Source organism: Antechinus flavipes, chromosome 3 (genome assembly GCF_016432865.1).
Source record: "Antechinus flavipes isolate AdamAnt ecotype Samford, QLD, Australia chromosome 3, AdamAnt_v2, whole genome shotgun sequence".
NCBI lineage: Eukaryota > Metazoa > Chordata > Mammalia > Dasyuromorphia > Dasyuridae > Antechinus > Antechinus flavipes.
The window spans coordinates 211,427,189-211,442,719 of NC_067400.1; the positions used below are offsets into that span (position 1 = coordinate 211,427,189).

Here is a 15,531-nt window from a genome sequence, read left to right on the forward strand (position 1 = left end):
ATTATTATTCCTTAAACCTCAGGAGTCAAAGGTATTTTGGAAACTCTTTTTTGTTATCTTTTAAATCAAGCTTACTTTTCTGCTTGAAAAGGTCCCAGCAACCAGTTTTCAAATGACCTTGCTTCTACCATAACAGTCATCTAAATTTTAAATAGAAGTTCTGAATCAAAGCAATGGATTTTGCTAAGTCCTGCTCTATAGAAATTTATAAGAATTATAGACATATATCCCAGAGGAAAAACTAGGGGGAATGGGGGAGAAGGGGTTCCCCACATCAGGAAAATGTCGAGAATGTTTTTAAAGTAATTGAGAGAGAAGGGGAAAGAGGGAGGGAGAGGGGGGGGGGGAAAGAGAGGAGGAGAGAGGGAGAGAAAAAGAGAGAGGGGGTGAGGAAGGGAAGGAGGGAAGGAGAGAAAGAAGAGAGGGGGGGAGGGGAAGGAAAAAGGGAAAAGGCGGGAAAGGGGAGAAGAGGAGGGAAAGAGAGACACTTATTTCTTCTTGGTGGGAAGGGAAAGAATAAAGGGTAATTATATCACATCAGGTTAACAAAATTTGGACCAGGATGTAGCTTAAAAACAATATTCTAAATGTTCCAATGATCTCTTTCTTATCAAATGGTTGGAAATAGGAGAAAATGTAAAATTAGCTAAATACTTTCCTAGATTTTAACTTAATTTAATCTCATAAATAGCTCATATCTATTAACCTCTCAATTGGTCTAATATAAGTTGGCTTTCATTTCCAAGACCCAGAGTATATCCTTGACTTTCATTTTTGTTTCCGCAGGTATGCAATTGGTCTTGCTTACAAGTCAGCCCCAAAACACGAGTGGATTGGAAAGAATTCTGCTTCTTGGGTGCTCTGCCGCTGCAATAATAATTGGGTGGTGAGACATAATAGCAAGGAAATCCCCATCGAACCAGCACCCCACCTCCGGCGTGTGGGCATTTTGCTAGACTATGATAATGGCTCCATCGCCTTTTATGATGCTTTGAACTCCCTTCATCTTTATACATTTGACATTACATTTGCACAGCCGGTATGTCCTACCTTCACTGTGTGGAATAAATGTTTGACAATTATAACAGGCCTTCCCATTCCAGACCACTTGGACTGCCTTGAGCAGCTGGCCTGATTTTCAAAACTTGGATGGATCAGAAATGATGCAGAACATTCAGAGGATTGATGGCAAATGTGCAGTCCACAAGAGCTTGACTAAGACTCTTCAACTGTGTGCCGTAAAAACTATCCATAAATTGGCTGAGACGGGGCTGGAAATGAGACTCTCTCTCCCTTAACTGTGTGTTTTGTATTAAAGTGCAGGAAATGGCTTTAATAATTTCTTGGAACATTTTTTGTATTTACGGGAAGATTTATAGATTATTTATAAAAGAAACATGATCTGGATTACAACTCTTAGGAATTATTTGGTTTTGCACATTAAGAGGCCCATTTACTAACATTTACCAGCTTTTTATACACTTATTTCATCACAGTGTATGGGCTCAAAAAAAATTTTGTAAGTTTTTATCCACCTTCTTGCTCTATAAAAATACATACTCACCCTATGCAAGGTCCTGTCATCTCAACATTGCATATAAGAATGTTTAAGTAAAAATAAAAATACTCTAGAGCCAAGTTAAGAAGTTAAAAAAAAAAAAGATAGAAGTACTTCTTGCTATGGTTTTTAAATGAGTAGCACATTTTCATTTCTATGGGGGGGGGCGGAATTTCAATATTACTGTGAAATTTAAAAAAAAAAAAAACATAGTTACTAAAATGGAAAGCCAGGGCAGTGATGATGATTGAATTATATGGCTAATTCTTAGTATCTCAATTTGTCATGTTTAACTGTCAAATGATTTGCATTCAGGTGGAGACAATAGTTTTTGAAACTCACCAAACATGCCATCACCTTCCTACCTGTAATTCCTCCCAAAAGGAATTCCACTATTGACTCTTTTTTCTTTCTGGGTAAACAGATTATATTAAGCATAAAAAAGCAGTCTCTAAATCATACCAGTTACTTAAAATCAAGAGTAATTTGAGTTAAATCAAAAATTGGATTTTCACTTTTTCTATAAATATAACAATGAAATCTATCTCATCTTGAGTTTTAATGGCTTACCATGGGCTCATAAAACATTTTCCCTCACATTTTATTGTCTCCCACCTATAATGCTTTCTTAGTCTCTTGAGAAAAGAAAATGAACACATTCTATAGCAAATGGAAATAGCAATTTGGACAGCTTTCTATTTTGCAATATATGAGCACATAATGTGAACTGGAAGCATCAAGTACAGTGAAGTGCACCCAAAGGATATGTTAGGAAATGATAATGATAGTGGTGGTTATATAAGGTACTATCCATTCTAACACATACCCCAAGATAAATTGGAAGTGGACTTTATGACACCATTCCTTCCTTAAAAATAAAATAAAAACTAAAAGCTCTCATTATTCCAGAGAGCTGCTGTATAGTTTGGAAATAAAAAACTCAAGCTTATTACTCATCTACATGGTATGAATTGGCCAACCTATCATTATTGTTTGCTTTTCACACTGTGGAATGAGTTGCTGAATCTTCTCTCAAGTTCTTTTAAAATAGAGGAGAGATTCAAAACTTGGTACCATTTAGATTCAGTCCTGCTCTGGGAAAAAAAAAAAAAAAGGAGGGGGAAGGGGGTAGAATTGACTGCTTTAAATTGTTTCTGTCTCTAAAATGCATGTTGTATCAGACCCAAATACCAGGGTTATCATTTTTCCAGAACTGACCAAGAAGTTCATATATGAACATTTTTTTTTCCCACTGAAGTCATCAGCGATTTTCTTGAACCAAAATCAGCTAGCTGCATTTGCTTCATGTGGACAAGAAGCCCATTTGACTGTTTATTTTTGAAATCAGGCACACAGGACTGTCAAATCATCATGTTCTGTTTCAATTACTGGCACACTTTCCCCTCCTTTTCTTAAAAAATAAGGTTCTATATATTTACTATGAAATTTGTACCTAAAGGATTATTTTACTAGATAATGGGAAAAAATGCTTTTGAAAAACTGTTTTCTGAAGAAATTTAAAATAAGGGCTTTTTTCCATAATAAACAATGTGAATTTTCTTTCACTGAATAAAATGAAAGGTTGCTTCAGTAATTTTTTAATATTGTTTTGGGAATTTAATATTAAAATATGTTGTATTGCACTTTGTTCACCAAAAGACTCAAAAAACTCCAATTCGGCATCTGAGTTTTTAAATACTCAGTATACTGGTACTGTTAAGTTTTCCGGTTTGCCTTATGCCAATTCTAAAACATAATGCTGCTTCCATACATAGAGTTGTTTTTCCAGCATTAAAAAATCCTGTGCAAATCTCCAGTTAAGCAGTTTTAAGTATGTTCTGCCTATTTTTGTATGGTTAAGAAAGGTTGAGTATAAGTTGATTGTTGAAACACCAGAGTTTCCCTCATGGAAACTTTGTGGCTAATAAATACTAGTCAGCAGTGATTTCAGAGTTGACATATTTAAAGAAAAATATGTATATAATCTATTACTACAGTGTTTCTTTTAATGACTATAATAATATAAAAAAATTTCACAAGAATTTTTTAAAGTCAAAAAAAAAAGCATATAAAAAGATGCTGCAGTATAGAATAGTGTGCTTTGTTGAGATGACTAGGTCAGAGACATTTTGTTGTTGAACCACTGCTGGCATAGTTCTTAAATCACAGGGAAATAACACAAGTGAAGAGATATGGGATAAAGGAAAGCAGTCTAGGACCAAGTACCATGAATGAAGCAGAGATGACATACACCTGATGACAGAGAGGGAAGATTCTGCAACATGTTTATCTCCATGGTAATCTTCCTCCTGGTGGATAAATAGGGAAATGAAGTTAGAAGGACAGATGAAAGGGATTGGCAGTACATTTCAAAAGTTCAAATGAGAACCCAAGGGATCTGTCCCCTTTAGAAAAAAAAATTAGTCACCTTAAATAAAAACATCGACTATAAATATTGACAATGATTTCTGCTGGGAAAGAGAAAAACACATGCTGTCTACAAAAATCTCATTATGGTATTGCTATTTGAACTTCATAGTCAATAAGCCACATTACTTAAATGAGCTTTTCATTCAGTAATTTCTTGGTGTATATATATATGTGCCTATAAGTGTGCTTGTATGGACACACAGGCATATGTGCACACCTAAGTATGGTTTTGTTGTTGGAAATTTCAGTATTTGGCCTTTTCCTTACAACTTGTTGATATACGATTTAGATATGAGGGCAATACATGAACTTTATTTTTTTTAAACCAAGGTTGGTTTATTTTACAGGACTTCATTCAATACAATAAAAGCATCATTTAAAAACTTCTGTTCCTATGACTCCTTTATATTTTATAACTTCTTTTTAAGAATAAAACTCAACTACAGAAAATAAAACTTGTGTGAATATAACATGTGAAGTCAGGAGAGAATTACTTTCTTCAAAGTTAAAATCACTCTTCCTTGACTTTAAGACTTTATCCAATATTGTTGTTGCTCAATTATTTTTGCTTAGGTCCAATTCTCCATGATCCTTTTTTGTTTCTTGGCAAAGATACTGGAATGATTTGCTATTTCCTTCACCAACTCATTTTACAGATAAGGAAATTGAGGCAAATAGGGTGAGGTGACTTTCCTAGAGACACACAAGCATGTGTCTGAGACCAGATTTGAACTTGGAAAGATTATTCTTTCTCACTTCAGTCCTAATATTCTATCCACTGAGACACCTACCTGCCTTCAACCAATATTACCTCTCTTATTCACACACACACACACACACACACACACACACACACACACACACAATAATATCCCTGGTCCTCAAGAAGCTTAATTCCACTAGGAATCCATAACATATATATAAATAATAGGCATAGAAAAGAGCTAACTAGATAGAGAAGAAGCTTCAGAGCTCTTGTGCTTAGCATTTAAGAAAAATAAAGATTTGAAGCTGACGATGGAATGATTTCTAGTTATGGAGGCAATTTGTAAGAATGAATGAAGGTGGAACAAGGATTTTGAAGAGTTCTGATAGCTAATAGTCTAATTTAGGAAGAAGATAGAATGTACAAAAGGAACTAATGTGAAATAAGTTTGGAAACGGTCAAGACAGATGATGGAAGGTCTTAAATGCCAGTTTGAAAAGTTTTTTTTTTCTATAGACAATAGGAAGTATCTGATGTAAAAACATCAAAAAATTCTGAATGGAAAATTCCCTATTCCCTAGAAATTCCCTGGAAAGATGATTTTGACACCTATATGGAAGACAAATAGTAAGGGAGGGAGATTGGAAGCAAGGAGACAAATGAGGAAGCTGCAAATAATGAATGAAAATAGATGGCTGCATTAACTAGAACAGCAGTAGTGTATTTAGAAAGATGAGTTTTCTGAATCATGTGAGCAACCATAGCATCCAAAAATAAAAACTGCATCCCAAATATCATTTCAGCTTTCCATATACTCTAGGACATCAAAAACTAAAATATGATGAAAATTTAACAGGAAGAGGTGAATAATCAATAGCTTATAATGCTCACTTAGCACCCCTCCTCCTCTGCTATCATGCAACAGGACTGCATAAGCTAATCCACGTCCTCATAGTAGAAATCAACTCTATAACTAAACTGCTCTTCCCTCTCCTAATGCTGCAAAAATTCAAACTTCAAATTCCAGAAATTTGACTGAGTTCAGATAGCAGCATGGCAACACTCTTTCCCTGCTAAGACAGAGGATTGAAGAATAGAGGGAAATGAGAGTTTTGATAATGTTAATAAAAGAGGAGGGTGGAGAAGAGAAGAAAGGAGTCTGAGTGACATTCCACTAACTTTGAGTACCCATTATCCAACTAGAAACAATTCTGTCCCCTAGAAGGTACTTGGATAAGAACCTGGGCTATCGAACCATCAATTTCCCAAAGTAGCAGGAGGCTGAGATTCTTTGAGACTTGGCTCCTAGGAAAACTTCCACCAAACAGGAGAGAATCAGAAAGTGAATAACAGTGGAGGGGAAGGAATAAAGATTAAAATTACCAAAAGATCTCAATGAAAATAGAACTCAAAGATCTTGAGTACAAGCAGATAAATGAGGGAAGATAGTAATAGCAGAAGAAAATATGGCTCTCAAATCACATTTTAAAATATAAATATAAAAATATATAAATTAGTAATGCAAGATAAAGGAAAATGAATCAATATCTGATGAGACAGAGGATCCTGCAATCATATAAGGGTAATGATCATATCAGACTGTGATGTTCCTGAATGGTTTAAAAGAGAAATAATGATCTTGAAGACAGGAAGACAATTTAGGGATTAGAGATCTCTCAGAAGAACAAAGCAAGAAATAACACAAGAAAACTGCTCAAAACTTTAGGACATAGAAACAAAGTACCAAATGAAAAAATTCATTGATCATCTCAAGATAGTGCTTTTACAATTCCACTGAAACAACAGATTCTGAAAACAAGCAAAAGAAAGACCTTCAAATATAAAGGAAATGAAATTGAATTTTAATATTCAATTGTGTACTCACTAGAAAATATAAATGAGAATTGATGCCAAAGAGTACTCAAATGAAACTCAAGAAACTGCTAAAAGTATCCTATCCTGCAAATCAGAACCAAATCATAAACGGGAGAAGGACATAGTTAAAAATATGTTCAAAATACTCTTTAAAAGAAGAGATTCTTTATGAAACAATCCAGACAAACAGAAATACAAACAAACAAACAAACAAACAAATAGATTAGCCATGGATAACAACAAAAAAGAAGAAAGAGAAGATTAAAAGACTCCTTTCTAAATGTAGTGAGAAGAGTGAAAGTAGATATCAAATTGAAGTGATGGGGGAGAAACAGAATTGAATTGTACCATGCTCATACCACGATGAATTTGTGTTTTGTTTTGTAGTGGGTTGTTTTCTTTTTTTCTTTTTTCTTTTTTAACTAAATTACAGAATGAGAGGACACAATAAAAAGAAGGAGAAGAAAATGATATAAGTTAATATACAATGTGCTCTAATGAAATCAAAGGCTAACAATAAAAAGAAAAAAACTCCGAAAAACCTACAAGAAAATGTATTTTAGAGAGGTGAAGGAAAAGGTTGAGAAAAAAAGGAAAGGAAGGGGGAAAAGAAGTGAACATAGAAATGTTTATTTTCAGTTCCTTAATTCTTTTTTTGGATGCATATCATATAGAAGCCCATTCTTGCTGTTATTGTGTACAAGGTATTCTGGTTCTGTTTGTTTCACTTCAGCAACAGTTCATGTGACTCTTTCCAGGCCTTTCTACAATCAGCTTGTTCATCATTTTTTATGGAATAATAATAATATTCCATCATCTTCATGTATCACAATTTGGTCAGCTATTTCCCAATTGATGGGCATTCATTTCTTTTCCAATTCTTTGTTACTACAAAAAGAGCTGCTACAAACACTTTTGCACATGTGGGTCCTTTTCCCTCTTTTATGATTTCCTTAGGATACAGATCCAGTAATGGAAACTGCTAGGTCAAAGTTTTATAGCCCTTTGGGCATAGTTCCAGATTGCTCTCCAGAATGGTTGGATTCATTCACAACTCCACCAACAATACATTAGTGTCCCAGTTTACCTACATCCCCTCCAACATTTATCATTATCTTTTCCTGTCATTTTAATCAATCCGAGAGGTGTGAGGTGGTACCTCAGAGGTGTTTTAATTTGCATTTCTCTCATCAATAGTGATTTAGAGCATTTTTTTTCACATAACTATAAATGGCTTTAATTTCATCATCTGAAAATTGTTTGTTTATATCCTTTGACCATTTATCAATTGGAGAATGACTTATATTCTTATAAATTGACACAGTTCTTTATGTATTTTAGAAATGAGACCTTTATCAGAAATACTGGCTAAAAAAAGATTTTTTCCCAGCTTTGTATTTATTTTCCTTTTAATCTTGTTTCTTCTGTTGGTTTTGTTTGTGCAAAGCCTTTTTAATTTAATGTAATCAAAATTGTCCGTTTTGCCTTTCATAATATTCTTTACTTTCTTTTTAATAATAAATTCCTCCCTTCTCCAAAGATCTTATAGGTAAATTACGGCTTGTTCTCTTAATTTGATTATAGTGCCATCCTTTATGCCCAAATCATGTATCCATTTTGACCTTATTTTGATTTGGGGTGTGAGATATAGGTCTACATCAATTTTCTGACATTATTTTCCAGTTTTCCCTGCAATTTTTGTCAAATAGTGAGTTCTTATTCCAGAAACTAGAGCTTGGAGGTGTTATCAAATACTTAATTACTATAGACCTTGATCATGTGCATCTAATCTATTCTACTGATCCACCACTCTATTTCTTAGTCAGTATCAACCATGACTGCTGCTTTATAATATAGTTTTAGGTTTAGTACTGCTAAGCCACAATCCTTTGTATTTTTTCTTCATTAAATTCCTTGAGAGTCTTGATCTTTTGTTCTTCCAAATGAATTTTATTACTTTTTCTAGTTCTATAAAATAATCTTTTGGTAGTTTGATTGGTATGACATTGAACAAATAGACCAATTTGGGCAAAATTGTCATTATTATTAGCTCAACCTAATCCTGAACAATTAATATTTTTCTACTTGTTTAGATCTGATTTTATTTGTGTGAGAAGTGTTTTGTAATTGTGTTCATATATTTATTTGGTTTGTCTTGGCAGGTAGTCCCCCAAGTATTTTATTTTGTTTACAGTAATTTTAAATGGAATTTCTCTTTCTATCTCTTGCTGATGGACTTGTCAGTAACATATAGAAATGCTGATGCTTTGTCAAACCAACATTTTATGCCAGTATCCACAATACATTCTAAATGGAAACATGAGCTTAATATTAAAGACCATGCTATTAAAAATATAGAAGAGAAACAATAACATATCTCTCCTAGCTATGAACAAAAAAAATTATTATTAACCAAAAAGACTGAATCAATTACAAAAGATAAAAATTTTACTGAAAATTGAAAAGTTTCTGCACAGACAACATTAATGCATTTACAATTGAAAAAAGGGGTGTAATTGAATAGGAGAAAATTTCTTTGTATCATATTTCTCTAATAAGGATAGATGGATATTTAAGGAATAGATATGGTTAGATGGATATGGATATATCCATATGGATAGATATAGTTATAGTTGTACATGTGTAAATATATACTTTCTACATCTACATATATGTAGATATGTATATATACATGAACATAGCTATTTGTCATATATACATATATGTATATATGTATATATACATGAACATAGCTATTTGTCATATATTCATTCCTCTATAATTAAATGGTCAAACAATTGAATAAAAGAATTGTAAAGCATTCATAACTACATGAAAAATGTTCCAAATCACTAAGAATAAGATAAATGCAAAAACATAATCTTAGGTTTTGTCTTACACCTTACAAAGTGGCAAAAATGAAAGAAAATGCCAATAGTGAGTATTGGAGGGGTTGACAGGAAGATATTGGTGGAGGTATGAAGTTGTATGACTTTTGTGGAAAGCAATTTGGAATTATGCAAATAAAGTGACTAAAATGCCCCTATCCTTTGAACTAGAGACCCCATTACTTGGGTTTATACCCCAAGGAATTCATCAAAAAGAAAATAAGACTCCCCACACTTTTTAGCATAGCTAAAAATTTGAAAACCTACTAGATGACCATCAATTGAGAAATGGCTAAATAAATTATAATACACATACATAATGGAATATTACTGTACTAGAAGAAATTATGTGTGTTATAAATACAAAAAAGAATGGAAAAATCTGTATGATCTGATGCAGGGTGAAATAAGCGTGGCCAGGAAAACGATTTATACAGTAACTACAGCAATGTAAATGGAAAGAACGATTATACTTTAAAATACCAAAAGTAAATGTAACATAATTTTAAAGATTAAGTGAGTTCTCAGATGAAGAGATACTACAAAGTGACTACCACTTTGTAGAGGTAGAAGAGTCCATAGGTCTATTTTTCAAACATAGTCAATGGTCAATGTATTAATCTGTTTTCCTCTTTAAAAAATTCTGTTTGTCATTTGAGATAACTTTAGGAGAAGGAGGAGAGATCTACATGGGATACCATGGTGATGTAAGAAACAGAGAACATAAATAAAAATTTTTAATAAATTTTACAAGAGTATGTTTAATAATTATTGAGAACACGCATGGCTTCAAGGAATACATATGAGAAGATACACCAAACTCACTCCTTCACAAAGGCAAAATGTCATCAAGTATTACACATTGCACACATTTTTAGAATTTCATTTTCCTCTTTTTCTTTCTTCTTTTTGTATTTAAAACACTTTTTGTTATGTAGTTGTCTCTCTGGGAGAGGGAAGGATTCTGGGGACAACTATGGTAATGTAAAAAAACAAATCTTCTTTTAAAAAAGATGGAGATAATGGAGACAAATTTGAAATGAGTGTAGTAAAATTGAAAGTAACTAGCAATTAACTAGCTGGAGTATGTAGAAGGGAGAAATCAAAGATTCTTCCAAGAATCATAAGCTAAGTGATTGGAAGGGAAGTTAATAGGAGACATGAATTTAGGGAAGAAATATATCTATTTTAGACATTGATTTTGAAATTCGTAGTGCATGACATTAAACTGGAGTACAAGAGATTAGAGTTGAATGAGTAAATAAGACAGTCATCTTTATGGAGATCATAATTAAATCCATGGGAACAAATGAGACTAATAAAAGACAAAGAGCAGAGAATTAAGGACAGACCTTTTAAGTATGCCCGAGTTTAGAGTTCAGAAGGTAGATTATGATTCAGCAAAAGAAACAAGAGAAGAGTCATACTGGAAGACAATTAGGTAAGAACAATGTCTTCCTATCAATCAATCAACAAACTTATTTATTAATTATGTACTATGTATTAGGTGCTATGTTAGATATTGGAGATAAAATGACAAAACTGAAGCCATTCCTTCCCTCAAGTATTCTTGGGATAATAGGGAGGAGAGGAAATCCAGGAGAATTAAAGGCTCAATAGTGTTCAAAACTGCAGAGATGCCAAAAGCAATTAGTTGAGAAAAGGCCACTGCTATATCCCTTGATATCCCAGTCAAATTGTAAGAAGGCAAGGAGATAAGGACTTCTCTAGACGTCTAACCATAAAACTGAGAAGAGATACAGAAAAGATAGATACGGAAGGGATACAGACGGGATGACAAGGTCAGAGAAGTTAACATGTTAACATATGTGTAGGCAGCAGGAATGTGCCAGGAGAGAGAAAGGAGATTGGGGGGAAAAGGAAACGGGAAAGAAAGAAAGGAAAGGGAGAGAGGAGTGAGAAGGAAGGGAAAGAGAGGAAGAGGAAGAGGAAGAGGAAAGGAGAAAGGAAGGAAGAAAAAGGGGGAGGAGAGGGAGAAGAAGGGGGAGAGAGAGAAAGAGGAAAGGAGAGAGGAAGGAAGAAAAAGGGGGAAGGGAGGGAGAAGAAGGGGGAGAGAGGAAGCGGGAGAAAGAAAGGAAAAGGGTGGAGAGGAAGAAGGTCAGAAAGGTAGGAAAAGATGCAGGAAAAGGGAGAGAGACGGAGAGAAGGGAAAACAGGGAGAAAAGGAGAAAGGGAGGAAGAAAAGAAGCACAAAGCTACACAAACAATCAATAAATTTTTGATAAAATTCGAGTTTGTATACTATGTCAGTATTAAATGTTTTGCATTTTTTTGGTTTTTTTCAAAACTTATAAAATAGATGAACCAAGGTTTTGGTTTGAAAGATGGTATATCCAGACTGACAGAGAGACAGAGAGACAGAAGGGGAGAAGATCAAAGCAGGAGGATTGGAAGTTGATATAAAGTGGTTTTGAAATGAGAAAATGAATTCAAGGGAGCTCACAGCAAAGTGTTTTGAAGAGGGCAAGAGAAACAGATATAAAAGATAATCCATTTACATACTTGATTTATTCCTTACTGTGTATAAGGAACTGGGCTGAGTGCTGAGCTAAGAGCTATATTTCACTCTAGGTATTCAGATTTGTGAAAATTTTTCATCTGCATAAACCACCTGCAAAGGTATGGACCATGTATAAGATGCTAAGGAAACATGTTTCTAGAAGTGGAAAATGGGTGATGAATTGGATATTCTACAGTTCCAACATATGTATGGTTGAGAGCAGTCTTTTTTTCATTCTCAGAATTGTAGCTAGAATTGTCCCATTTTTAAAACCACTTTATGGAACACCTTCAGAGTTTTTCCCTTCACACAAGTCAGAAATAAAAGGTTTCTTCACTCATAAACTTATGAGGCACGGTGATAAGAGAGAAGAGTGGAGAGGACTGCCTCCTTCTCTTCCTGCCTTTCCTTCTGCCTTGTGTTCCCAAGAAATAGACTTGGGACTTTGACCTTTTACTTTGTGTTTGTCTATTATAGATTCAAGGATTAGATCGTCTGCTCTAGCCTAAGAAATGAGCCATTGGAATGAAGGAGTCCAGAGAATTTAAGGCTTAAATTGCAGCCAGTCCAGAATACACATCCTGGAATAAAAATCAGCTCTTCTATCTTTGGATGTGAACTTGGTGAGACTAATGTTATGTAGAAATTAAACCTAATTCCCATAGCCACCTTCATAAAAGCAGTGGAAATCCCCTAGGTGCTACAGAAAATATTTGTGCTTTCCTAGCTGTGTGACCCTGGGCAAGTCACTTACCTCAATTGCCTCAGCAAACAAAAAAAAGGGAGGGAAGGGAGGGAGGGAGGGAGGAAAGGATGGGAGGGAGAGAGGGAGGGAGGGAGGGAGGGAGGAAGGAAGGAAGGAAGGAAGGAAGGAAGGAAGGAAGGAAGGAAGGAAGGAAGGAAGGAAGGAAGGAAGGAAGGAAGGAAGGAAGAAAAAGAAAATATTTTTTCTCCTCATCATATCTTTGACATAAACATGCCTTTGAAAAAATCAATTTGATTAATATCAATGGTCTTTGCTCCTGAGCAAGATTGAAAGCTCCCCTCCTGAACACACGATGGAAAAGCAAAGATGAAAATCTAAGACATGCTTATTGACTTATTAAATGGTTAAATGGAATTGAGATGACAGTCACAAATCCCTTAAAATTTTGGTAATGAAAAGGAGACTGGGGGGGGGACAAAAATCAGTGGGAACTTCAGCTATAGACAGAAAAGAGACTTCAACCCCATCAAATTCTCAGAACTCTGGGGGTTTAAAATGTAACAGGCTTGGTCCTGAGGCAGTAGGGCCAGAATAATCATGTTACACATGTACTAACACCCCTTTTAAAGCAAGGAAGAAAGCAAAAAGAGAAAAGAATTAGTTAGAGATTAGAAATACACACAAAAGCACAGCTGATAAATCTGCTACTTATTCTTCCCTGCTGTGGAATGTACCTAGAACTCACATATGCGTGCTCAAACTCCCAGGTTCATGACCTTAGTGATTTATTTTTTCCATTTGTTAGATTTTCATTTTTGTAATACCTATACCTTTCAACAGTGCAAGCTACTTTTTGTTATATTTTGTACTTTCTGATCTCATTTTGCTTTTGCTTCTCCCCAAAAAAAGAAACTATATTTCTTTCAGTCAAGCATTCTTAGTGCTTCCTGAATAACTGCAAAATCTTTAAGAACGAACACTATGGTGCCTCCAATAATTGTTATACTTAGACTAGCCAGTATAATATATACTGGGGTTCATGTCATTAAAGCCTAGCAGGTATGTTGGCAGACCAACTGAATCAGATAGCAGGAGGAGGTTGCTATATTTTTTTCTATTTTCTATATCTATTTCTAGTTGGAAATTCTTGTCTCTGTATATGTGTGTGTGTGTGTGTGTGTATGTATGTATATATGTAATATTCCTGCAATAGCTAGCAGGAAGAGATGAACCAAGAGAAATATTTTTGAGGTTAAGTGATGTGTGGATATATTTGTAGGCAAGAAGAAAGCAGCCAATAAAGAGGCAGGAACTGGAGATTAGTGAAAGAGTAGGGAACAATGGGACAATCTGTAGAAGACTAAAAAGAATGGGATCATTTGTGCATGTTGGTTTGCCTTAGCAAAGAAAAGGGTCACCTCTTAATATGACATAAAATGGAATAGAAGATAGTGGCAGAAGACATCTGAACAATTAGAGATGAGGAGGGAAGGAAAGGTAACCCTCTGGGAATGGCTTCTATTGTTTCAGTGAAATATGAGGGAAGATTCTTAGTGAGAGGGTAGAGAACTTGAGGAAAGATGGTGAGCAATGACAAGATCAATGGCATAACCATTTCTGTGTGAAAGTGAATTTGGGTAAATAATAGAGATTTTGATAGAGTGGTAAGACATGAACTGAGTATACCCCAATGTAGAATAATTATGGAATTAAATGTTTCTCTCTTTCCTGTGCAGACAGAAACAGGATAAAAAGTACAGAGATCATCAGAGGGAATTAGCTCAAAGCAAATTAAGTAGGATGGAAAGCAAAATAGCAAGAGAACATTCCATCCCATTCATAAACTTGGAGAACACTCTCCCCAAAAAATATAAACTGTCATTGAAAATGGTACACACACATAGGGATCATGCACATAGGAAACTTGTGCTCAGCATATACACATGAAGAACACATGCACAGGGAATGTAGCCTGGGAATATATGTAGACAGAACTCAGATTTTCCAAGCTGTGAGAGCCACCAAGTTCTGATGATGAGATTACATTGTTCTCCACTGGGTGCACTCCCCACAGGACACTATGCATCAAGTTGGCGTCCCACTGAATACCATATATCTTCTACTCCCTACTGCACATAATATACACACTTTAAGTCTCTCTTACTTTGTTCTTCTCTTTCTCTTCTCTCCTCTCTCTCCCCCTCCATCCCTTCCTCTCCTTCTTCCCCTACAGTGGATTTGACTTCAAATCCCACTTCTGCTACTTAATTACTTGTATGGCCAACAAATGAATGAAAAGGAATTTATCAAAACATCTACTGAATGCTAGACACTGCTAAACATAGAAATTTTGTTGCTATTCAGTCATTTCAGTAGTGTCTGACTTTTAGTGATCCTATTTGGGGTTTCTTTCTCTTGCTCATTTTAAAGATGAGGAAACTGAGATTTGAATTCAAGAAGATAATTCTCTTTGACTCTAGACCCAATATTCTATCCACTGAGCCACCTAGCTCACAATGAAAATTTTTAAATGTTCCTATAAACTGCCTAGACCAGTTTAGATGATGTTAATCATGTTGAATTTTTTAATAGAATTCATTAATTTCTGGTGACTTCTATTGTACCACTAATTATGTCTTTATACTCTGCTGGCTTTTAGGAAAGCAAACATGAAAAACAACTCAGTCTCTGTCCCCAGAGAGTTTCCAGTAGAATAGAGAAATGCGATAGAAAAGATGAGACAAAGTACAATACAACCAGGCCCAAAGGAATCATCCAGATTAATATATATAAATGATATGATATGTTTACATATAAATTATACATTATACATATATAATATGAAAT

General features: G+C 34.7%; 1 protein-coding gene across 2 annotated transcripts in view; it reads left to right on the forward strand.

The window, feature by feature from the left end:
* MID1 (midline 1) overlaps positions 1 to 4,371 on the forward strand; it is a 194,313-nt gene extending 189,942 nt beyond the window's left edge. For both annotated transcript variants that reach the window (XM_051984539.1, XM_051984540.1), the window contains exon 10: positions 787 to 4,371. In XM_051984539.1, coding sequence (XP_051840499.1) covers positions 787 to 1,135 — 349 coding nt within the window. In that variant the 3' untranslated portion in view covers positions 1,136 to 4,371. The remainder of the gene's footprint in view (positions 1 to 786) is intronic.
* The last annotated feature ends 11,160 nt before the right edge of the window (positions 4,372 to 15,531 follow it).